This window comes from Sus scrofa, chromosome 14 (genome assembly GCF_000003025.6).
Source record: "Sus scrofa isolate TJ Tabasco breed Duroc chromosome 14, Sscrofa11.1, whole genome shotgun sequence".
Classification (NCBI taxonomy): Eukaryota; Metazoa; Chordata; class Mammalia; order Artiodactyla; family Suidae; genus Sus; species Sus scrofa.
This window is the reverse complement of record NC_010456.5, coordinates 114,341,641-114,367,470: the sequence shown is the minus strand read 5'-3', so window position 1 is coordinate 114,367,470 and position 25,830 is coordinate 114,341,641. Positions and strand designations below refer to the sequence as shown.

Sequence of the window (25,830 nt, the reverse complement as noted above, 5' to 3'; positions counted from 1 at the left end):
TTGCGGGTACGATCCCTGACCTTGCTCAGTGGGTTAAGGATCTGGTGTTGCCGTGAGCTGTGGTGTAGGTCGCAGACGAAGCTCGGATCCCACATTGCTGTGGCTCTGGTGTAGGCTGGCAGCTACAGGGTCCGATTTGACCCCTAGCCTGGGAACCTCCATATGCCACGGGAGTGGCCCCAGAAATGGCAAAAAGACAAAAAAAAAAAAAAAAAAAAAAAAAGAAAGAAAAGAAAGAAAGAAAAGAAAGAAGCTGGGATGCTGGCCATCTACAGGGCAGGGGAGGTGGAGGCATCCAGATTCTGGGATGTTTAGGCTGAGAGGCCCAGAATGATCACACAGACCCAGATCACCGTGCCACCTACACAAGAATCCTGGGCCCATGTCCAGGTGGACAACTCTTTCTAAGAGACCTATGAAAGCCAGCTGTGTAGGTAAAGGTGACTCAGACACAGGCCACAGAAAAAAACTATTCCAAGGACATGGCCAGCACACTAGGCTTTCTGAGCACCCCTTCACCGTGGGGAATGACTGAAGACCCCTTCCCACTCCTTCCTACCCCCACCCTCCCTGACCAGGTCCCATGTCATCACCACACCTATGAGTGAGAGACACAAGAAGGCCTTGGAGGAATCTGGGCCGACCACGGTGGCCTTCAGGGCCTGGCCAATCTGGAACTTCTTATCTGGATGTTTCAGAACCTGTGAGGACAAGAAAATTCCTCTGATGTTTGGAGAATGGCCTGTCATTTATCCAAAACAACAGCACTGAAGTCAGCACAGTATCTCCCAAACCAATTCCCGAATAAACACACTGTAAGCACGTGACAGACCCTGAGTCAAGCTCAGGGTTTCCTCTCCAGGGATCTCAGGCACACCTACCTTGAAGCTAAGAGACATGAGCAACAAGGGAATTCTCCCCCGGATATCTGGAGCAATCTCCACCTCAAGCCATTTCTTAACCACGTTGTACTGGGGAAAAAAAAAAAATAAAACAGGAAGAGAAATGGAGTGCAGCAGATACAATCATCTCTTCTTTTCCCTTCAATAAAACACTCTCTGAAAATCACAGGGCTGAAAGGGCCCTAAGCCTACACTTTTCCCCAAGGAAGAGGAGCCCACCTCTACACCTCAGTGGCCCTGTCCAACCTCCACTTCCCACAGGCTTCACTCAGAGGCTAGCTCAGAGCCTCCCAAGCGCAGCAGAGCATGTACCCCTCCTGGTGCCTCAGCTGATGAGGCAAAAAAGCCTCAGAAGCGTCCTCAAGCAGTAAGACCAATCCCACTGACCTGTGACCTCCTCCAAACTGTGCTGTGCCCAGTGACTTCAGGGACTAACATCTCATTTCTAAATCAAATTAATTTCACTACTGACAGTGTTCTGCCCTAAATATATACCCCAATTTTCAAGTCAACTCAACAAAACATTTCCCAAGCAGCCACTATGTATATGCCATGAGAGTGATAATAAAAGCCAGGTTCTGCCTTCAGCGAGGTGACAGTTTACAAAGAGCAAGTCAAATGAATATGCAAATAACTAGAGGAGTCCCCATTATGGTGCAGCAGAATGAATCCCACTAGTATCCATGAGGATGCAGGTTCAATCCCTGGCCTCGCTCAGTGGGTTGGGGATCCAGCGGTGCCTTGAGCTGTGCTGTAGGTTGCAGACGTGGTTTGGATCTCGCACTGCTGTGGTGTAGCTGTGACTGGCAGCTGTAGCTCTGATTCAACCCCTAGCCTGGGAACTTCCATATACCATGGGTGTGGCCCTTAAAAAAAAAAAAAAAAAAAAAGGCAAATAACTAGAGCAGCAAGCAACATGATGGAACACAATGCTATGGGATGCTACAGGAGGAGTAAGAAGGGAGGGTTATCTGTGCTGCACCTGGCAGGGTTGTGGGCAACAGGAATAGAGGGTACCCCGGTATGGAAGTAAAAACAAGAAGGGGAAAAGAGAGAGGAGGTTTTTAGTGTGATTGGTACACCAGATTTGTGAAGTCAGATTATGAGGAGCTTTAAATACCACTCTGAGGCAACCTGGGTTCATGAATATCTATAGACAAGAGGTAACCAAAGGGATCAAGAGCCATGGACATACTCAGATAGAGGCTCATGGAGGAAGCATCTGGAAGCAAGGAAGAATCGCCCCTCAAGGTCAAGCCTAGACCAACGCTCTCTCTCATATATTCCAATCGTACAGTTCTCCCTGATCTCCTCCCTTTACTCAACTCCTATTCCACCTGCCATTAGAACACATAATCTGGCTCCCAATTACATACTGCTTTGCACTGTTCCTGAACTTCATAAAAGGCAAGAATCTAAAGTCCAACACTTTATTTTAAATAAAATACTTCTATTTTTATTTAAAAGATTTTATTTCTGCAGTTTCCTTCATGGCTCAGTGGTTAGCGAACCTGACTAGGATCTGGCCTTGCCTGACTAGCTGTGGGGTAGGTCACAGATGCGGCTCACATTGCCGTGGCTGGGGTGTAGCTCCAATTCAACTGAATTGGAGCTGTAGCTCCAATTCAACCCCTAGGCTGGGAACCTCCACATGCCACAAGTGCAGCCCTAAAAAAAGCAAAAAATAAATAAATAAAATATTTTATTTCTGTGTGTGTTTTGAAAAACTTTGTGCACACTGAAATTTGAATTTTACATTATTTAATATAAGATAAAATACTGGATTTAAAATCTTGCTCTATGACATATTTTTCTTTCCATTTTGTACAATTAATCTATAGATATGTGGAATTGTGAGTTGCTTACTAGCTGTTTTGCAAGCCATAAATTTAGCTCCTTGATTAGACTGGAGGTTTTCTAGGAGCAGAGGCCTTCTGTTGTTTCCCACAAACCAGCATGGCAGCAAACACAGATTCAAAGCCTGGTGTGAATGGTCACTGTCAGCTGCTCCCCCTCTTCTCCTGTAAGAAGGATGGCATCACACTGCAGGGCATGCACTACTCACCTTCTTCAAGAAGCAAGTCACAGTCTGACCAGCCTTGTACTGTTTAATCTTCTCCAAGGGGCTAACAGAGTGAGTGTTGAGAGCAGTGTGGCCATCCTCCTTCAGCTCACTGTTTGCAGAAAGGCAACAGAAAAGAGTAAAACAACCTCTGGATAAGCTGCTAGCTTGAAACTATCTCCCCCATGTGGCCATGGATCAACTGTTCGGGACTCCCCTAACACAGACGCACCCACCACGCACGGCCCCATTTCTCTCCTTAGAGGGGAAAGAATGTTCACAATACCTGCACAAAAGCTAATCCTTTCCAACTCACTCACCTAGGTATGAACAAGCGCTAAGTTAGGCAGCCAACCATAACCTTTATAAGTTTAGGAAACAAAACTGTTTTAGTTCTTTCAATATTTCTGCTATTGCTTTACAGTTTTCAGAAATGTTTTCACAAATAATCTGCCACTAAATGTAACAATACTCTCATGTGTGAATGAGGTAGGACTGATATTATTCAATTCATTTTATGCAACTGACCCAGAAGTTGAAATCAGAGCTCGCAACTCAAAAATCCAGGGCTCTGTCCCCTGTGCTCCCTTGCCATTATTGCTTTCCTGAGCCTCCTTTTCTTCTTAGAAAAGCAACAAGGAGATGTGGTCTGAAAGTTTTCAGTCTACAAATTACTTCAAAGGAATCAAAGAATTCCCACTGTTTCAACTTAGCACAGCTTACCAAATTAAAATTCTAAAATAAAACAGAAACCAACCATAAAATGGTACAATAATATAGCGAGCCCTGGAGAATACAGAAACTCACGAAACACATACTAGTAAAGCAGAAATGCATATAATCCTATGACCCAGTAATTCCACCCTGGAGAAACCCCTGCACGGATAAGCATTGGAACAAATTCAAGGATGTTCACTCTGGCATTATTTGTAAAAGGGGAGAACTGGAAACAACCTTAAATGTCCTCCATCAGTTTGAGAATATACATATGGTTTAGCACAGTCACAGGACAGATTACTATGTTAACTATGGACACAAAAACAAATCTAAAAACAAAATTTTGAGTGAAAAAAACAAGTTGCAGAATACAGCATTCTATTTAGGTAAAATTTGAAAACCACACAAAATAACTTTTTTTTTTTGTCTTTTTTTTTTTTTCTGTCTTTTTGCCATTTCTTGGGCCTCTCCCTCGGCATATGGAGGTTCCCAGGCTAGGGGTCGAATCGGAGCTATAGCCATCGGCCTACGCCACAGCCACAGCAATGCGGGATCCGAGCCGCATCTGCAACCTACACCACAGCTCACAGCAATGCCGGATCCTTAACCCACTGAGCAAGGCCAGGGATCAAACCCGCAACCTCATGGTTCCTAGTCGGATTCGCTAACCACTGAGCCATGACGGGAACTCCAACACACAAAATAACTTTTTGTAGATTATATATATGTATGTGTGTGTGTGTGTGTGTGTGTGTGTGTGTGAAAAAAAAAAATATATATATGCAAGAGCTGGATATATGTCAAATAATGGAGAATTTACTCTCTGGGGGTAGAGGGAGAAGCCTGGGAAGGGAGAATCTATAAAATGTTATTTATTAAAACACACACAGGGGAGGTCCCATCATGGCTCAGCAGAAACGAATCTGACTAGTCTCCATAAGGACACAGATTCAATCCCTGGCCTTGTTCAGTGGGTTAAGGATCCAGCATTGCCGTGAGCTGTGGTGTAGGTCGCAGATGCAGCTTGGATCTGGCATTGCTATGACTATGGTGTAGGCCAGTGGCTACACCTCCGATTCGACCCCTAGCCTGGAAACTTCCATATGCTATGGGTTTGGCCATGAAAAAAACCAAAAAAACCCACAAAAAAACAAAAACAAAAACACACACACACAATGTCTATGTGCCTTGCTCTCTAATAGGCAATTTACATTCATTATCTATGATGTTTATATAAATATAGTTAGGATGAAAAAACATATTCCCTCAATAGCTGACACTGAGGTCCCTGCTATGAACTAAATTCTGGCACACGCCACCACCACCCACCAACACTCACATGTTGAAGTATCAACTTCCAATACCTCAGAATGTGACTGTATTTGGAGATAAGGCATTTAAAGAGGCAATTAAGTTAAAACAAAGTCCTCGGGGTGGGCCTTAATCCAATATGACTGGTGTCCTTATAAGAAATTAGGCTACAACTCAATAACAACAACAAAAACCTGACTGAAAAACAGGACTTGAAAAGACTTTTCTCCAGAGACATATATACCTAATGTCCAAAAAGCATAGGGAAACGTGCTCAACATCACTAATAATTAAGGAAAGACAAATCAAAACTACTGTAGCAGGAATTCCAGAGGTACATGTGAAGACTCCTCAACTGCTCTGCCCTAACTTTTGCCCCTCCAAAGGAGTAACTGAGCAGGAAGCATCTTATCTAGCTTGAGTGACCCTCACCAACTCTGAGCTCAGCTCTAGCACACAGGACATTGTTTGTTCACAAGATCTCCATATACGAGTGGGGAATAAAAATACTGACTACATTGGAGTTCCTGTGTGGCTCAGGGGGTTAAGAATCTGGCATTGACACCACGGCAGCTAGGGTCATTGCCGTGGTATGGGTTTGATCCCTCACCCGAGTAATTCTGCATACCACAGGTGTGGCCAGAAAAAGAATTACACCGACTACATTTCCTCAGTAAGTCAACACCACCAATTAAATACATGTTTTTTCCTCCTGATTTTGACACGCCCCTGGCAGCATTCATTATTTTAAGATATCTATCCATAGAAGCAACCTATGTGTCTATCGACAGATGAATGGATAAAGAAGGTGTAGTACATACATACAATGGAATATTACTCAGCCATAAAAAAGAATGAAATAATGTCATTTGCAGAAACATGGATAGACCTAGAGATTATCATACTAAGCGAACTACACCAAAGACAAATATCATATGATATTACTTATATGTGGAAAACAAAAAAAAAAAAAAATGAACTTATTTATAAAACAGAGGTAGACTCAGAGATACGGAAAATAAACTGGTTACCTAAAGGGAAAAGGGCTGGGGAGGAATAAATTAAGAGTTTGGCATACAAACTACTACACAGGAGTTTCCGTCATGGCTCAGCGGTCAACAAACCCCATTAGGAACCATGAGGTTGCAGGTTCGATCCCTGGCCTCGCTCACTGGGTTAAGGATCCAGTGTTGCAGTGAGCTGTGGTGTAAGTCACAGACGAGGCTTGGATCTGGCGTTGCTGTGGCTGTGGCATAGGCTGGCGGCTACAGCTCCAGTATGACCCCTAGCCTGGGAACCTCCATATACCACTAGTGTGGCCCTAAAAAGGAAAAAAAAAAAAAAACCTACTATATAATAAATAACAAGGTCCTACTGTTATAACACAGGGAACTATACTCAATATCTTATAATAACCCATAATAGAAGAGAAGGTAAAAAAAAGAGTATACACACACATACACATATAAGTATTTGTGTATAACTGAATCACTTTGCTGTATATATGAAACTAGCACAACACTGTAAATCAACTATATTCCAATAAAATTTTTTTAAAAAATCTACCCTTATCTTGAATAAACTACTTGACTGCAACCCTTAAACAAGACCTCACACTTCAGAAGTGAAGACATTGCAGGCTAAAACTTCAAATATGAGGACATCTCTGTTTTTACCACAAAGGAACACAATCAAATCTACAAAACTAAGGAAACCACAGTTTAAACAAATCGGAGAGTGTGCATCCACCAAATCTCATTATTCTGGAACTAAAGGGCTTATTTTAAAGTTCAAGTGTGTTGTTAGCATCTGGAACTCAAGGTTCCAAGAATATTTCCCTACCTCAGACGCAATCCTTCTCAGAAATACCCCACTTCTATTCTGTGCCCTTCAGGATGCTGACCAAATATGGACGCTGACCACCTTTGGAAAGTTTCTTAAGAGGCCCTTTCCTAACATCCTGGGCACATAAGACTTAGAGTCTGGATGGATCCGGGCCTCATGCTACAGGGGCACTTTGCACGGTCCCGTGAATCTAGCTTTGCTCACTGATGCCCTATCAGTTCCAAGAGGCTGGGGTTTTTTGTTTGTTTGTTTGTTTTTAATGGGGGAAGCAGAAGTAGATAGGCCTATGAATCAACATGCTTAAGATCCTCTGAAAGAATGACCCCAGAAAGGAGCTCCCGCTGTGGCACACAGGTTAGGGATCCAGCAGTGTCTCTGTGGTGATGCAAGTTTGACCCCTGGCCCAGCGCAATGGGTTAGGGATCCGGTGTTGCTACAGCTGTGGCCTGGGATCATAATGCCACATGCAGCCAGAAGAAAAAGAAAAAAAAAAAAAAAAAAAAAAAAAAGAATGACTCCAGACAAGTTGGATCCACCTCTATATGGAACTACTAGTTCTACTAGTTCACTCAGAATTCCTCACAGAACATCCCTCTGGACCCAAAAGAGCATGACCTAAAATTTCAGTCATCAGGCAGCAGCAGTCCACACTCAAAGAATAGGTATTCTTGGCTATATGGTGTTTACTTAGGGAATTTCTGAGCTAGAAAATTGGGCTGAGAGCAAAAATGTTTCTTTTTCTTACATGTCAACAGACCTGCAATCAGCCTTTACATTGATATTTAAACCCTGAATATAACTTTCACTTTAATTTTCACATAATCCCTCTAATTAGCCCTATGAGAGTCAGACAAATAATCCCTGCTAGAGAAGTAAGACAACCAGGACAGAGGGCAGCAAAGTTAAGTCACAACACTGGCTGAATCAAGACTAGAACTCTGGGAGTTTCCTGGTGGTCTAGCGGTTAGCATTTAGCACTTTCACGGCTGCGGTCTGGGTTCAGTCCCTAGTCTGGGAGCTAAGATCCCTCATCAAGCCTCTGAACGCAGAAGCCAAAACAAACAACACACAAGACTAGATCTGAGTCTCCTGACTCCAAAGCCCCGTGCTCCTTCCACGAGACCACCGGAGTTCCCCTCACCTTGGCCGCACACTCAGCTCCGGGATGGTTCGAATAAATCTGGGATGACTTATTGGCAGAAACCTGGAGAGACAAACAAGTTCAGATCATTTCTCTCATTCTCTCTAACACCACAATCTGGAGACTAGAATTTCTAACTTCCCACCACACCAAGCTTAAAAACTACCAGCTCCACTGCCACACCACCCACTGGTAATGCATCAGGCCTGAAGCATCAGTAAATATTAAGGAGCTGGCTCATCTAATTTTTGAGTATTGTCATATTAAACCCTGAAAAGATTTTTCCTTACAGACTATATTCTTCAACTCTTTCATTCTAAAAATAAGAAAACTGAGGTCTGGCAAGGACAAATGACTTACTAAAGATCCTACAGTTACTGAAATTAATATGCAAATTACTGGCTAGACTTTGAATCCTTTTTTTGCTTTTCTTATAGCAAGGATTTCTGCTGCAAAAACCATACTGTCACCAGATTTAAGGTAAACAAGATTTAGGGTATGCAGTGGAGAATGGATTACATTAACTGCTGAATACACCGAGCAGTAACTCTGTGCCAGACAGCCCTCCAGGCACACCACACGCGACATGTTCCCTCTTCCAATCTTGTCAACGGCCCAGCAAGGTAGTCAGTACCATGACTCTCACTTCACAAATTCGGAAAATAAAACTCAGAGAGTTAAGTAACTACTTAAATCATGCTTGCAGAATTGTAGTAGCCAATTTGGAATTCAAACCCAGAGCTGACTCTGAATCAACGCTCTTAACCACTACATCATAACAGCATTAAAAAAAAAAAAAAAAAAAAAAAAAAGACATAAAAAAGGATTCTTTGGTGAATGTTCTGGTAAACTATAAGAAAATCTAATTTGTACACAACTTTTTGGAACCTGCCTCAGTTCCATTTGCCTCCCACGATTAGAACATGACAATCTCCCATCCCCCAAAGCCTCCATACTTGAACGTCTTCATGTCTCGCCCACCAATCACTCGGGCAGTGACCTTCTTCCCAACTTTCAGCTTGGTGGTAGGAGACGTGCCCACTGGAACATCATCTAGAATGTGGGAGGCGTGGATACAGCCCACGATGCCATCTTCCAGGGTCACAACCACATGGGTGGGCTTAATGGACTTGACAGTCCCTGTGACCATGTCCCCAATGGACAGGGTGTGCTTCTTTACAGTCCCCACAACCAGAGCCGGATCCACTTCCTCATCCTCATCGACTGTCTCCGAGTCCTTCCGGGTCTGTCTCATGGTCCTCTTGGCAGCTGGCCCCTCAACGGCCAAAAGAAGACCAGTCACTCCTGGTTCTGTGGTACTGAGGGTCAGGGAGACACCCTGCCCCACCTGCAACTTCTCGGAGTCAAAGCGGAAGGTGTCATTGAGGTGAGAGGTCAGGGAGAAAGCTGCCAGGTGGCCAGTCTCCACCAAGGAGGCGACGGCAAAGGTCTCTTCCAAGTGCTGCACAACCGCCTGGTACTCGCCGCCTTTCCTCAGCTGGAAAATAGAAAACCCGTCACAACCACTTCTCACAGAGCACACGTTCTCGTTCATCACCCACTGGGCAGGGAGGACTGGGGAAGCCCTCTGAACCCCTGGGACCCAAGGTTAATCTGAGCTGTAACAAACTAGCCTGCACTCCATCCACTCAGCCTTCTCCTGTGCACGGAGGCGACCTGACTACACTCTAGGTGCCACATCAGAATCACCTAGAGTTAGCCTCTCTTTTGATTTTAGGTCCTATGCTAGAACTAGTGAAAGCAGAACTTTTAAGGTGACTCGGAAGCACAGCCAGGTGACCTCTAATGGTTCTCCGGTTTTCAGACACTGTGGGTCCCACTCTCTTAGTCCTGCAGGTCTCCACTTGATTTACTCCTCCTTTCACTCATTCAACAAAAAGGGTCATTACTGAGAGCTTATTGTGTGCAGGGCAGGTAGCCTGTCTTCCCCAATATCTAGCCTGTGCTCACATGCTTACATCTGCCAGCTTCCCTTGGATGGTAAAATGGAATAGGGACCTGCTAGAAAGCTTAGTGAGGGGCTAATGTTGTTTCCTATTTCTCTTTGTCCCTCAAAGTCTTAAAGTTAAAAGCAACTAGAGATTAAGGATTAAATCTATATAATTCTCTGTAACATATCCTATGCAAACAGGGGCTTAATAACTGCTTTAGACAATGATGTAATATATTATCGCAAGGAGAAAAAAACCACTCGTTCTGAGACTTCCCTTGAACCCGGTTCTTCTCTCACACAAAAGTGTATAGAAGAGGATATAGATGAGCAGCCTGGGGTCAGAACTACCCATAGACGTGTTTTATTTGGTTCATGTGATGTTTTTTAAAAAAAATAGTTTCTGACATTTCCGACATTTATTTCAAGTAAAAAAATACGAATCCTGCCTTCTCTTAAAATTCAAAGACTGGAGTTCCCTTCATGGCTCGGTGGTTAACAAATCCGACTAGGATCCATGAGGATGCAGGTTCGATCCCTGGCCTCGCTCAGTGGTTAAGGATCCAACATTGCCGTGAGCCATGGTGTAAGTGACAAACACGGCTTGGATCCTGTGTTGCTGTGGCATAGGCCAGCAGCTGCGGCTCCAATTCACCCGCTAGCCTGGGAACTTCCATATGCCTCGGTGCAACCCTAAAAAAGCAAAACATAAAAAAAAAAAAAAAAAAATTTAAGATTTGGAGTTCCCGTCGTGGCGCAGTGGTTAACGAATCCGACTAGGAACCATGAGGTTGCGGGTTCGGTCCCTGCCCTTGCTCAGTGGGTTAAGGATCTGGCGTTGCCATGAGCTGTGGTGTAGGTTGCAGATGCGGCTCGGATCCCGCGTTGCTGTGGCTCTGGCGTAGGCTGGCAACTACAGCTCCGACTCAACCCCTAGCCTGCGAACCTCCATATGCCGCGGGAGCGGCCCAAGAAATAGCAGCAACAACAACAACAAAAAGACAAAAAAAAAAAATTCAAAGACTTTGTGGAGTTCCCATTGCGGCTCAGTGGTAACAAACTCGACTAGTATCCATGAGGACATAGGTTTGATCAGTGGGTCCACTCAGTGGGTTAAGGATCCAGCATTGCCATGAGCTGCAGTGTAAGTCGCAGACGTGGCTTGGATCCCTCGTTGCTATAGCTGTGGCGTAGGCTGGCACCTACACTTCCAATTCAACTCCTACCCTGGGAACTTCCATATGCTGCACCTCTGGCCCTAGAAAGACCAAAAAAAAAAAAAACAAACAAACAAAAAAAAAAACAAAAAAAACACGAAGACTTAGCAACACTAGACCCAGATGTTCTCACGTGGCAACAAGCTCGTGGAACTGAGTAGTCTCTGCTCCTCTGTGGCAAGGCGTGCACTCCACAGTGTGTCAGAGTCCTAGGGCCAACACTCCCTACCCTGCCTGGCACGCTTCAATCATCTATAGTACCTGCTTGGTGCTAAAGACAGGGTGCCCACATGATTTATCACCCGAACCAGAGTGGAAGTCACTGTTATTAACAGCCACACCAGAGGAGAGGCATACACTGGGGATGTCCTGGACAAATCTAGGCATAAAGTTCCTCTATCTACAGGCATCTGAGAAGCGTGTGGGGTTGAAAGGGTGTGTGATGCCTCTGAAGCCGTGGGAATACAAGTCATCAATCAGCAAGCTTACCTTTTTAGTTCTTCTATTCACCAAATCACGGCGCAGGGAAACATGTACTTCCAACTTCAACATATCAACGTTGAGGATTACAACCTTCTTTTTCTGCCCAGATTCAACCTCCTGCCCTGCAGCACAGAACCAAACACAACGTGATCACCCTCCTGGAGTGGCGGGGAAGGGAGACTGCAACCCTCCAGCAGCAGCCCTGCAGCCCTTACGCACAAAAAAGACAACCTATGACCTGGGTCTACATCAGCTAGGGAAACCTAGGATCTAACTCCCATAATTCAAGTTCAGGTATGCTGTAATTTATGCCACCTGATAAACAGAAATCTAGATTTACCCAAATATAATAAAGAGATCCATACCTAAACCTCCTTTAGTGTGCTGCTGCTTGTGAACCTAGAAGATTTTTTTTCTTTTTATGTCTGTACCTGTGGCATATGGAATTTCCTGCCTAAGGGTCAAACTGGAGCTGCATCTACAACCTATGCCACAGCTTGCATCAATGCCAGATCCTTAACCCACTGAGCAAGGGCAGGGATTGAACCCGCATTCTTGCAGACACTGTGTTGGGTCCTTAACCCACTGAGCCACCACGAGAACTGAAGGTTTGCTATTGCTTTGATTTGCGTTTACACAAAATAAGCAAGCCAAAAATTTCCACTGAATCAGCTCACCTATCCTATATATTTAGAAATTCTGGGCCCAGAAGAGGGAGCAGTGGGCAAAGGGTTTTCCCCACCAATCCTGATGGGCAAGACAGACGCGCTCACCTGCCCGATGATATTTGCTGGCTCTCAGGACCAGGCCAGGCACAGGGCCCTCACTGAATAGCACAGAGCCATCTTCCAACACCTCCTGCACCTCCAGGTCAAGGACCATCCCTGGAGTCATCTCAGCCAGCGTCTGGATCAGCACAGAGTCTGCCAGAGACCCAAAGGAAACAGTGATTAACAAGAGATGAACCAGCACTCACCGTTCTTTCCCTCTGGAAATAGGCTCCCACACAGAGGATATTTCCAACACAGAGTGCTAGCTAGAACCAGTGTGAAGACACAATCGCTTTTTGTGTGTGTGTGTGTCTTTTTTTTTAGGGCCATGCCCGTGGCATATGGAGGTTCCCAGGCTAGGGGTCAAATAGGAGCTGTAGCCACCAGCCTACGCCACAGCCACATCAATACCAGATCCAAGCCACATCAATACCAGATCCCAGCCACATCTGCAACCTACACAGCTCACAGCAATGCTGGATCCTTAACCCACTGAGCAAGGCCAGGCCAGGGATCGAACCTGAGTCTTCATGGATGCTAGTCAGATTCGTTTTCCTCTGAGCCATGACGGGAACTCCCAGAATCGCTTCTGGTAAAATGTCTGATGTTCATGAACGCTCTCAACACAGGCAGCTAATCCCACCTGGCCACAATTCATGAAAAGAGCCAACAAATGCCAGAAACACAGGCTTTCCTTTGGTTTCGGAATTTTCTTTCTTTCTGTTTGGAATCTCCCCTTTCAAACTTCTTATTCCCAAACCCCGTCGAGGTTCCAACAATCCTACACAACAGCTCTAAGCTGAGCAGGGTCAAATTAATAACCCCTCAGGAGGCCTCCCAGCAGGTCCCTGTTCCATTTTATCATCCACTACATATGTGGTGAATAAAGGAATAAAAAATGAAGAGGTGAAAGGAATCACATAAATGCAAACCTGAGGCCACAGATCTCAGGGAAATCTTGATTCTGGACTGGGAGGGAGCACAAGGGGAACTTCTGGAATATAAGTAATGATCTTTTATCTGAATCTGAGTGGTAGTTAAACAGGTGTGTTCATTTTACAAACATTGACTGAGCTATACCCTAAAAGATTTGTGTACTTTAGAGAGGTTCTACTTCCATTTCAAAAAGTTTACCCTTTTTTTTTAAACATCAGAGAAGCTAAACAATGCATGGGAACAGACGGGAACAAATGACAATGCTCACGCCCCACCCCGACTTCAGGTTCGCCCTTCTCCCCCACCTCGGTTGCTCATGAGGCTGCGGACGCCCTGCTGCTCCTCCAGGCACTGGCTCAACAGGAGGAGGCTGGTAGTGGCCTGGTCCCCCAGGGTGCAGTCCGAAAGCCGCAGCGACAGCAGCATCCGCTGCTTCTCCTCGTCCACATTGGTCACCTTCGCAACCACTGTCTGTCCCTCGACAAAGTGGTCACTTGTGGAGGTAACAAATTTGTCACTCATGATCTAAAGGGAAGATGGGCACAAAATCAAGCAGGGAAAGGAAGTCTCTCTGAAGACAACTCATTTTAAACACCCAGAAAGAGGTGTGTGAGGGGAACCAGGACGCCTCCGAGCACAGCTCTACTCCCCTTCCATAAAATCGCAGGAGAGGCCTCCCTGCCACTCCAGCCTTCTAAGGCCACGCAGCCAAGAGGGGACATTACTGGGGAGCCAGAGCAACACTCTGCCCCTCACTAGGCATGTCTCTGGGGCCCACCCCTCAGTTCCCATTTTTAAGACTGTTCTGGGGAGTTCCCGTCGTGGCTCAGTGGTTAATGAACCCAACTAGGAACCATGAGGTTGCGGGTTCGATCCCTGCCCTTGCTCAGCAGGTTAAGGATCCAGCATTGCGGTGAGCTGTGGTGTAGGTCGCAGACGCAGCTCGGATCTGGTGTTGCTTTGGCTGTGGTGTAGGCCGGCAGCTATAGCTCCAATTAGACCCCTAGCCTGGGAACTTGCGTATGCCACAGGTGCGGCCCTAAAAAGACTAAAGGTCAAAAAAAAAAAAAAAAAGTTCTGGCAGGGGATTCGAGATCTGCCAGGAGAAACATCAGGGGACACACCCAGGGAAGGGAAGGAACACTTAGGAACTGTCTGTGGCAGGAATGGGCGATGAGCCCTTTGCTCACCACCATCTTCCATCAGCTTTGGGAGGACTCCTCCCTCCCTGGGGCTCAGTTTGCTCAGCAGCCCTGAGGGGGAGTCACTAGGACCTTTCCATTCTGGACAGTCCACCGTCCAGTGACTTACCCAATGCTGTGCATGAAGCAGAAAAGGCACCCCCCCCCTTCCTCCAGGACACAGCCCTGACTGAGCCAGGACACACGGCTGGGCAAGAGGAGTGTAGACCGAATCTCAGCCCCCTCCCTCTCAGCCGGGTGCCCTTATGTCAAGCCCCTGAAAACCTTTCAAGAGAATAGAGCATCCTGCTCTCAGGTTCTGTGATCCTGTCATCTTCCCTCAAAGGCCCCAGTGCAGGGAAATGAACTTACGGCTTTGGGGGCCAGTCCACTGAGACCTGAGGGGAACTGGATGAATACACCATAGTCCTTGATGCTCCTCACAAAACCAATAAGCAGCATTCCAGGATGGATTTCTGAGAAGCTCTTGGGGTCCTGGCCACCCTCTACTGCAGAGACCAAAGCTGGCTTCCTGCAAAGGAGCTAGTGGCACTTCATCAAGGAATGTTCCAGAAAGAGCAGATGACCAGTCCACCTCTTCCATCTCCTTTCTCCACTCTACACCCTCTCTACTACGATGATTCTCTACGTGTGCAGACCAGCAGCATCAGCATCACCTGGAACTTGAGGCAAATTCTTAGGCATCACCTCAGACCTACTGAATCAGATGCTGGGGTGGGGCCCAGCAAACTGGCTGGACCAAGCCCTCCAGGTGAATCTGATGCACACTGAAGCTGGGAATCAAGCTTCATTCCTTTCCTTATTAATTCATCTCCAGATTACCAGAGGGGACCAAAAGGGAAGGGCTCATCTCTGCGGTGTGGCAGCTAGATGGGCCATGACACAATCCTCCCGTCTCCATCTTTGCACTAATCAACCCTATTTTACCTCCTCTGCCTATCTTCATGCTAAGGAGACTTTCTTTTACATTCTGTAAGAAAGGAGATAGTGTCTTCCTTCTAAGCACCCGCACTAATGCCACAAGGAACATGTGAGATCTGCATTCCAAGGGTGGGGGGGGAGGAGAGGAAAGATGACAGCAGGTATTAACAGTTCCAACTCAAGGGGCAAGCACTGAGTGCCCCCAAAAAGCTGGATGTGTCCTCAGGGGTGTCCTGCTGGGCCATGACACATGGCCCCCTTCCCCACACCCTGGATTCCCACTCCACCGTGACCACCAGCATCTGCTAGCAGCACCTCGATCTTGCTCTACTTCCCACCAGGGAAACAGGCCGAGGGCAGCCTTGCTGCTGGTTTAGTTTTATGGAGGTGTTTCTGAAGTCAGGTGGCCGATCTCTTTTCTATGGAGTTTCCAACTAAGAGCAGGGCCTGACTTCAAGACCTCCACTCCCCTGAGGGCCCAAGACGTCCCGCAACTTTCGTGGCTCCTCAGAGACCAGCAAAGGATACAACGCGTCCCTCAGTCTCACTCAGACACAGGACTCTGTGAAGGACGTCGCCTGCCTGGAGCCAGTGATACAACAGTGGACTGTTGGCGACGTGGTCTGACAGATGAGGTGTGGGGAGGAAGGCACGGATGTTGTGGGGCAGGACGGCCACCTCCAGCCCATCTTTGGTCTTGTCTAAAACTTTCACATCCACCAACTACCAGGGAAGAGAAAGATAACAAAGAGTACTTATCTTGAGCAGAGAGCAACCTTGTGTGGGTCAGATGGAGATCAGAGGCATCGAATTTCAGCACCAGGGATGACTGAGAAGTCAAGATCAGAGAAACAGCTTTCTCTCACTCCCACTAACCGCCCCCACAGACCCAGCAGGCACAACAACCCGCACACACAGCAAGATGGCTGTGTGTTGATGTCACTCCTCTCCAAGTCCCTCCACTGGGTCCTAAAGCAAAGACCGTCTTGCAGGCTGGCCCTAGGGACCAGAGAGAAGAGGGCAGCGGCACATCACTGACAGGCTACGTAAGAGCACAGTCCTCTCCTAAACAGCTTCCATTTACTCTGACACACAGCCCCAGAATCATAGCTAGCTCCCTGGGTCCTTCCCCTCCATGGGCTCCTGGACCCTATGTGTCAGTTCTTTGCCTCGGTAAACTACAAGAATTTGTCTAGAGAAATCCAGGTACCTGCCCGGCAGTAAGGGCTCTTTTTTTCTTCTGACTGTGTCCCTCACTTTCTTTCTTTGGATCACTCGACAGCCTGAAGGACAGGAGCATCTTCTCTTTGGACGGCTCACAGTTCAGCACCACGACCTTCACCACCTGGCAAGAAACCACACCTGCTTGGCCCTGGAGAGAGGTGCCCCCACTAGCACCACCGAGGCCTTGGGAGATCCACCAAGATCCTGGATCAGATCAGAAGGCGGTGAAAAGAAACACACCGAGAGCTACACAGAATCCCTCCAGGTCACCCTCTTGGGTGAAAAAAAAAGACATGAATGATTCATGTAACTCTTAGTTTTAAAAAATTATTTTTCCTAGGAGTTCGCATCGTGGCTCAGTGGTTAACAAACCCTGCTAGTATCCATGAGGACTCGGGTTTGATCCCTGGCCTTGCTCAGTGGGTTAAGGATCTGGTGTTGCCGTGAGCTGTGGTTTAGGTCACAGACGCAGCTCAGATCCCATGTTGCTGTGGCTGTGGCGTAAGCTGGCGGCTACAGCTCCAATTGGATCCCTAGCTTGGGAAACTCCATGTGCCACAGGTGCGGCCCCACCCCCACCCCCAAAAAAGACCAAACAAACAAAAAAAAAAAATTACTTTTCCTAGACAGACCCAGGCTCACTAAATTTAGGGCACTGCCCTCGGTCATGACAGTGGCCTCAGAACAATTTCTGATGTGAGGGACACTAGCGATTATAGGTAAAAACTAATTTCCTCCAGGTTGAGGGCCTGAGGTCTGTTAGTCTGCCAGCTCCCTTTGAGGCCCCCTGAGGGCTTCTCTGTTTTGTCCCCACCTTCTCCACTTGGCTGGCTCAGGCCCACTACCCCACATGCTCTCTTCCATATTCCTGAAAAGGCAGCCTCCTACTCCTTCAACCCCTGTTTGTGGGGTCACCAAGGGTAGGCCTGTCCAGGGAAAGGGTTACCTGGCCAGCGTAAAAGACGCTCTCTGGGTCAGGGACATACTCGGCACTGAGCTCGTGCTTGGGCACCAGTCCCTGCACGTCATTGTAGAACTTCACAATGCAGCCATAGTCCTTGACCCTGAGGATAAAGCCGTGGGTCTGCAGACCAGGCTTGGCATCAGCATAGCAGGTAATGGCAGGCAGTTTGGACTCAACCAGGGTTTTCTTCAGGGTCATCATCAATCTCTTGGCTTCAGGGTCACAAAGCAAAACCTAGGGGAAGGATACTGGCCGTCACCAAGTTATCTGCTATCAAGAGAGCCACTGAGCTGGTCATTCCTACAGCCCTGGAACCTGAGGGCCATGGTCAGTCCCTAAGAAACTCTCTTCCCCTCTGAGAGTAAACCCAGACGCAGACCCTTCTGCTTCCTGCTGGATGACAATCTAGGGAGCATTCATCTCTATTTCAAATGTATCTCCTCCCTTAAATTCCCTCCTGGGCCCACAGCAACACTCATCATCCCACCCCGCCTCCAGAGGGTCCCCTGCACGTTACTTCTGCTCTGTCTTAGTTCCCTCTCCCTCCCAGGTGATTGTATCTCATCTAACAGAATGAATGACTGAACCAGTCTACCACCTCAATACTGCTGGGTACCGGCTAAAAACTAAGACTGAGCGAGCCAACCATCTCTTATTCCTCAGAAGGTCCTCTCCCTGAGGGCAGAGAAATTCCTCTAACTTCCTGACCTCACTACTATAAAATTTTATACCAACAGACAATCAGTATCTTTGCTGATGCAATAATGAAACAAGATGAAAATAAGAAAATCTATCACTTTGAGTGTCTGCACACCCCAGGCCCTAAGTACTGCGTACCATCACGCTGTGAAGCTTCTCTCAGGATCCAAGCCTTTGCTATAAAACACTCAAGTTTAGCAGCTTTGTCTGAGCTATTTCTATGCCTGACACATCCCTTGCTCCTTCTCAACCTTCCAAATCCTAGCCATCCTTTCCAGTTCAAGGCACACCTCTGCCAGAAATCTAGAAGACATTATTGTCATAAAGCGCTCAATTTGAAAACTGGTTCTGCCATTTATTAGCTGTGTGGCTGGGAGCAAGACACTTGGCTTTCCAAAGTTTTACTCTCCCCACCTGCAAAATGAAGATAAAGGACTTCCTTCACAAGGCTATTTTAGGAATAAAATGAAATAAGGCATGTTATGTGCCTGGCATACACCTGATAAGCACTGATTAACAATGATTCTTGCTGCCCTACCCTTCCCTCTCCTCTTTCTGAGACAGGACCACAGCACACAGCATCAAACTACATGGTCTGCTGCTCTCTTCGAGGATGGATATTTTAACTCTCAGTTATACTAACAATTACCAAAGAGTAGGGACCCAGTTTTCTCTTCCCAATGCCAGGCACAGCCCAGCAGATTATGTGGTCATTTTGTGGAAAAAGGCAGAAACTTCAGCCAAGAGGCATTGCTCTCTTCCTATCTGTCCAAAACCCCAGCAGTGACCCTCAGGAGGCTCACCCGGCACTTGACCTCATCCCCAACGTGGTACTTCTTCTCTGGATTCTTCATAAGGATGTCGGCCAGGTGCATGGGAGGTACCAGGCCCCTGATTTCTCTGCCCATGTTCACCAGCATCCCATACGGCTTTATGGTCAGCACTTTGCCCTAAGAGTCAAAGGGAAAGAGGCCATGATGTCTCAAGAATGTCTTTCCTACATTTCTTACAACAAAGTATCTCATATCTCTCTTTTGAAGCCCAGCTTCCTGAGCTGACAGTGCCTGTTATTCCAGATCTCACGGGGCAAAGCACATACCCCACAATGATCTGGATGCAACAGGACTTATCTATGAGAACCTTCATATCCTTCTGTGTGGGCATTTTCTGTGTGAGCATCTTCTTTCTGTCTGCCCTACAAGCTCATTCTTTAGTGCAGGGGACTACATCTCCTAAGGAATGAGCTCTACATATAAAGGGGAGCTGCTCAAAGGGGTTAAGTGGTTGTTCAGGGGAGGCAACTGGAACTGGCCTCTTACTAATATCCCGGGCAGCTCAATTATCATAGAACTACCTTTTGACCTGATCTAATAAACATCATCAAATCCAGGGAGTGATGACTATCCCTGCGTAGCTGGGTGGTGCTAGCAAGACCTTACCTTGAAATTAATTACAAGTTACCCCAGGGAAGAAAAAGAAATTCCAGGAGTTCCCATTGCGGCTCAGCAGAAACGAATTTGACTAGCATCCATGAGGACACGAGTTCGATCCCCGGCCTTGCTCAGTGAGTTAAGGATCCAGAGTTGCCATGAGCTGTGATGTAGGTCACAGACATGGCTCAGATCTGGTATTGCTATGGTTGTGGTGTAGGCCAGCAGCTATAGCTCCAATTCGACCCCTAGCCTGGGAAACTCCATATGTCATAGATGCAGCTCTAAAAAGACAAAAAAGAAAAGAAAAGAAATTCCAGTTAGCAGGCAGAGGCGAGGAGCATGACTCTCACTCAATGTGTTACATGAGGCCTAATGAGCTGACAGTTAAGATTTGAACGTGGGGGAGTATCTAATTACATACTTGAGGTCTTACCTTTACCAAGGCCCCAGGTTTGATATCATGATACCTAAGGAACTGAGCTTCGATAACAGACCTAGAACAAAAGGCAAATACAAGACCAAATAAATTAGGGCAGAGGCTGCCAAAAATTCAGGGCTACCAAAATCATGTTGGCAAGCAGGAACCCCTCATCAAGCAAGGCCAGGAGACACTGCACGCCTCTGCAGCCCCAGGGATTAATGACAGACTTACGTCCGCAGAGACAGCAAAACCATTTCATCCATTCGGCTGTAGTCGATGATTCTACACTTGTGAATGTTCCCTGGCTTGAAGGTCTCAGGTTTGAAGGCTTTCTTAGAGTTGGAGAGATGGTTGAACTACAAAGTACCAAGTGATTAAGGACAAGCCAGGGGCAACATGTCCAAGGCAATCAGACATTAAATCAGACATGGAGATGACTCATATTATCATTGACCAAAAAAAAAAAAAAAAAAAACCAGTATTCTGATCACCTGTTAAAATAATTGCCCCAACGAAAGAACTGCTTCTTACTATTGTAGAATCTCTATAAAGTCAGAGAAAAATCTAGATCACAGGTCAAGAAATTAGAGCTCACAATTAACTGCCCACTTTTAAAAGTAAAAGTTTGACCAGAACACAGCCATGCTTTCTCACACATTGTCCATGGCTGCTTTCAGGCTATTAACAGAAGAGTCTGAGTAGTGAAGTCAGAGTCCGTATGGTCCACAAGTGTAAAATATTTACTATCTGGCTCAGTGGTAACAAATACGACTAGTATCCATGAGGGCATGGGTTCGATCCCTGGCCTCGCTCAGTAGGTTAAGGATCTCGTATTACCGTGAGCTGTGGTGTAGGTCACAGACACGGCTTGGATCTGGCATTGTTATGGCTGTGGTACAGGCCAGCAGCTGCAGTTCTGATTTGACCCCTCACCTGGGAACTTCCATATGCCACAGGTGTGGCCCTAAAGAGACACAAATAAACACATAAATAAAATATTTACTATCTGGCCCTTTAAAAAAACTTTGCCAAGTCCTAGCATAGATCCTAAATCATTCTCACACCTACCACCAACCAGGCTATCAATTAAAGCAAATCAATTCTAAGGGATTCTAATATAATACACCTTGTTCTAGTCCCTATGAACTATCTGCTATCTTGGGGAAACTCATATCCAGGGATGAAGGAAGCAGAAAAGAACTCAGGTCCCAAAAGTCCTTCTAGTGCTAAGACCTTGATGAAACAAAGGGGCTCCTTACCCGGGCATAGGCCAGAGTCCCATCCTTCAGCCTGAAGGTGGCCCCAGCGTTGCCAAAAAAGCCCTGGACAGGAACGTCCTCCAGCACAGCTCCCAGCTGCTGGCAGGAGAGCCCAGTGAGTGGGCGCCCGGGCTGCAGGAAGGTGGGGCGCAGGCTCAGCCGCACATCTCTCGTCCGAGGATGGACACAGAGGACGCAGGCTCTCACCTAGGTAAGGGAGAGGATGTGATGAGCAGGGCAAGGCCCACAGGAGATGAGGCACCCTGGCGAAGACTTTTGGGATCACGACTCTCCGTGCACTGACCAAGCTACAGACAAAGCGCAAAACCAGCTTATGTAATCAAACAGTATGTGGAAAATTCAAAAAGAATGTCCCAGAGGAATTATGTCCAACTGAATCAATGCTTACTCTAGGCCAGGAATAATACACAGACCAAGGTCTCCTCAACACCATGAAGCTAATAATGCATATGCAACAGACGTCAGGCACTGGCGTCTCTTTATCAGAAACTCATCTGAAACACACCGGAAACAGCCTGCTCTGATCACGAGGTCATAAAATGTCTCAACCCTGTACACAAAGATGACTATAGGAGAAAAAACTTAATTAGAAAGAGGTTCACCAAAAAGTTAACAATATTATCACTATGTGGTGAGAAAACCTACTTTTACTTACAAAAAAAAAAAATCTCTATTGCTTCCATTAACATGCGTTACTGTTAAAACAGAACTGTTAAACAGGGGAGTTCCCTGGGGGCCTAGTAGTTAAGGATCTAGTGTTGTCACTGCTGTAGCGCAGGTTCAATCCCTGGCCTGGAACTTCCACATGCCACAAGTTGGGCCAGGAAACAAGTAAACAAAAAACCCCCAAAACAAAAAGAAATCATTTTAGGATTTTTAATAAAACTCTGATTAACATATATTGGGATTTTCTTCCCAAATATCCATGTTCATTATAGAAATTTTGAATGATGTAGATAACGGCAGAAAAATTACCCAAACATAATCACTAACAGCTGACTACATAATCGGTCAGTATTTTAACCAGGTTTATTCAATCTTAAGATTTTTTTTCAAAACAGAATCTATATTACAGCACTTTTTAAACTAAATTTTTGTATTCAATCACATATCCTCTTCTCCTATGTTAAATACTCTTCTAGAACACTTTGAATTATAAGTACAAAAGATGCACTATCCAAAAAAAAAAAAAAAAAATCCAACTATATGGAAAAGTATGAAATAAAAACCACAAACTGCTTCTTCTCCACAGGCTCCTTCTCTACTCTCAACCCCCAGAAGTAACCATTTTTCTGACAGTTTCTTGTGGTCCTTCCAGAAGGCTTTTCAATCCCCTCCTGGCCTCTCTAACACATGTACACAGGCAGTCCCAGGACCTGCCAGCAGCTGGCTGTGATACTGGACAGCTGGGTGGGACACAACTGAAATCAAGAAAAAATAAGTGCAGTATTTCTTACTGGCTGATTCGAGAAATATGTTCCAGCTTTCTTAGGATCCAGGTGCATAAAGTCAACCAGGCCAGTGAAGAATGAGAGGAATTTTAGTGTAAGGCCAAGTGGAGTCACCTAGAAAATAAACAGAACTAGTTATAAAAAACATCTCTCTGAAGGAACCAGGAATGTGAGAGTTACGGTTCACACTAAGTACTCAATGCCCCACTTTCCGTGATGACTGTGTGTCTCTCCTCGCCCCTACCATGTTTCATCCTATAAAATAGAGTGGCAAGACAACTCCTGGCACTGGCTATCCCTTTACTCATTAGCTCCCTCCCTTCCAGCCTGAAAGGACATCAATCCTCCATCGTCGGGACTTTCCAATGGGATGGAAGGTGTTTTGCACAAGGATCCTAACCTAACCACTCGATTTGCTGCTAACTTAGTGACACGCTCAGACCAAGAAGGCAAAACCCAAATGCTTTCAAGGGTGAGATACTGACCATGAGCAATTCACCCTACAGAGTCCCGCAAAGCTAGAAATTAGAGGTGACCAACCTCTCAAAAGAGAGCACTGAGGCTGATGACTGAAATCAGGGAAACTAGGTCAGATCCCCAGGTCCTCTCCTCAAACTACAGGGTCCACCCTTCTCCCATCTCCATAAAAAATGGGAGAGTTATTCTCTGGGAAAGTGTACCAGACTCAAAACACAGGAGTCGTGCAAACCATGAAAACGTGAGGTAAGAAAAAGTCTGAATATCTTTAGCTATAGATAGGGAGAATGCCAGCCCCTTTCTCCCATCCAGCGCTTAGCAAGCCGGGCTTATACTCTCCCGAGTTGGATCTCAAAGACAGCCCGCCAGTCAACAAGTTCCACCCAGGCACAGGCTTCCCAGCAGTTTGTTCGTACCTCACCCATAACATGGTAGTCAAAACAAGCACTTGATAGAGATAGGGAGTTTAAGTTGAGAGACTCTCCCAGAGGTAGGATATAGAGAAATATATGCATATACAAAACTGAGGAAGAGAGGAAAAAGTAAGGAAATTAAAACTGATCCACTGAGTCCAACACCATACTAACAGGAGTTCTAGAAACAGAAAAGGAAATCATAGTAAAGTTTTTAAAAGATCAAAGAAGGGGCTAGTATCCAGAATACACAAAGAACTCTTACACTGTAACAATAAAAAGTTAATCTAACTTTAAATGGATAAAGGACTTTTAATTCTGTATTTCACCGAAAGATTTATAAATGGCCAATAGGCACCTGAAAAGATACTCAACCTCACTAACCTTTAGAGAACTACAAATCAAAATTACCAGATACCACTTCACAACCACACCCCTAGGATGGCTGTAATAAAAAGAACAACAAGTGTTTGTGAGAATATGGAGAAAGTGGAACACTTATATTGCCGGTGGGGATGGAAAACATTGAAGCTACTCTGGCTGTTCCTCAAAAAGTTAAGCATACAGTTACCGTAGGACCCCGTAATTTCACTCCTAGATATACAGTCAAGTGAAATGAAAACTTATATACACAAACTTCATAGCAGCATTATTCATAACAGCCAAAAGTGTAAACAACCCAAATGTCTACCAATTCCTTATGATGGGGTATAATTCAGCCATAAAAAGGAATGAATCACTGATACATGCTACAACATGGATGAACTTTGAAAACATGCTAAGTGCAAGAAATGAGACACAAAAGGCCACATATTGCATGGTTCGATTTATATGAAATACGCAGAATAGGCAAACCTAGAGATGAAAAGTAGATTAGGGCTTGCCAGGAGCACAAGGGAGGGATGAATAGAGAGCAATAACCAAAGGGTAAAGGGTTTCTTACTGGGATAATGAAAATGTTCTGGAATTAAACAGTGATGACAGCTGCATACCTTTGTGAATACACACATAAAAAAACCCTAAACTGTACACTTTAAAAGCACCAATCTCACTACATGTGAATTATCTCCATTTAAAAATTGGAAATGGACGGGTTCCTGTCGTAGTGCAGAGGAAATGAATCCGACTAGGAACCATGAGGTTGTGGGTTCGATCCCTGGCCTTGCTCAGTGGGTTAAGGATCTGGCATTGCTATGAGCTGTGGTGCAGGTGGCAGACGTGGCTCGGATCCTGCACTGCTGTGGCTGTAGTATAGACTGGTGGCTGTGGCAGCTGTAGCTCTGATTCGACCCCTAGCCTGGGAACCTCCATATACTGTGGGTGTGGCCCTAAAAAGCAAGAAATAAAAACAAATAAAAAATAAAAATTGGAAAATAACAAACACTAATAGAAAGAACTTTCCCAGAACTTAAGGATATACATTTCTGGATTACAGGAATCCAGCACAAATAGATAGAGAAACACACTAAAGTATATCACTGTGAAAGTTTAAAAGGAAAAGGATAAAGATCCTTGGACATACAAAGGAAAGGGAATCAAAATAACATCACACTTTTCAACAGCAGTAGAGGCCAGGTGACAATGGGAACAATGACTTCAAGATTCTGAGTTATTTTTGACCTTAGAATTCTAAACCCAGATTAACTACCAATCACACGTTAGGGCAAAGATATTTTCAGATATACTAGGTGTGCAGAAAAAAGTTAACATAGCAGTCCAGAGACTGAGGTCTTTAGTAAAGCCTGCTTGTGAGGTCGGCCTTGGCCTAATGTCTGGGAACTTGGATTTTGAGAGGGTTCCCACAGCTCCCAGAACTGAGTGGCTCACTGTATCTAAACTATTTGTACAAACAATATGGTTTATACTAAACACTCGAATTCCTTATGGGAGTCTGGAATTTTGGTAGATGCCAGGCAGAGGTTGCCTATGTGACCAGCTGCAAATAAAAACCACCAATGAGCTTTGCTAGCAAACAATATTCACATTTGGTGTCATAACTTGTTGCTGGAG

General features: G+C 45.6%; 1 protein-coding gene across 7 annotated transcripts in view; it reads right to left on the bottom strand.

The window, feature by feature from the left end:
• PDCD11 (programmed cell death 11) overlaps positions 1–25,830 on the bottom strand; it is a 54,420-nt gene that overhangs the window by 14,532 nt on the left and 14,058 nt on the right. For all 7 annotated transcript variants that reach the window (XR_002338758.1, XR_002338760.1, XR_002338759.1 and 4 more), the window contains exons 8-24: positions 22,937–23,044; positions 21,459–21,665; positions 20,431–20,555; positions 20,212–20,272; positions 19,149–19,295; positions 17,629–17,880; positions 16,669–16,803; positions 15,987–16,181; positions 14,889–15,059; positions 13,641–13,860; positions 12,403–12,552; positions 11,636–11,751; positions 8,935–9,476; positions 7,979–8,041; positions 2,968–3,076; positions 882–971; positions 599–701 (exon numbers count right to left, since the gene is read on the bottom strand). Coding sequence is in view for 2 of the 7 variants with exons in the window: in XM_021073483.1 (XP_020929142.1) it covers positions 599–701; positions 882–971; positions 2,968–3,076; positions 7,979–8,041; positions 8,935–9,476; positions 11,636–11,751; positions 12,403–12,552; positions 13,641–13,860; positions 14,889–15,059; positions 15,987–16,181; positions 16,669–16,803; positions 17,629–17,880; positions 19,149–19,295; positions 20,212–20,272; positions 20,431–20,555; positions 21,459–21,665; positions 22,937–23,044 (2,794 nt within the window). In the remaining 5 variants the exon portion in view is untranslated. The remainder of the gene's footprint in view (positions 1–598; positions 702–881; positions 972–2,967; positions 3,077–7,978; positions 8,042–8,934; positions 9,477–11,635; positions 11,752–12,402; positions 12,553–13,640; positions 13,861–14,888; positions 15,060–15,986; positions 16,182–16,668; positions 16,804–17,628; positions 17,881–19,148; positions 19,296–20,211; positions 20,273–20,430; positions 20,556–21,458; positions 21,666–22,936; positions 23,045–25,830) is intronic.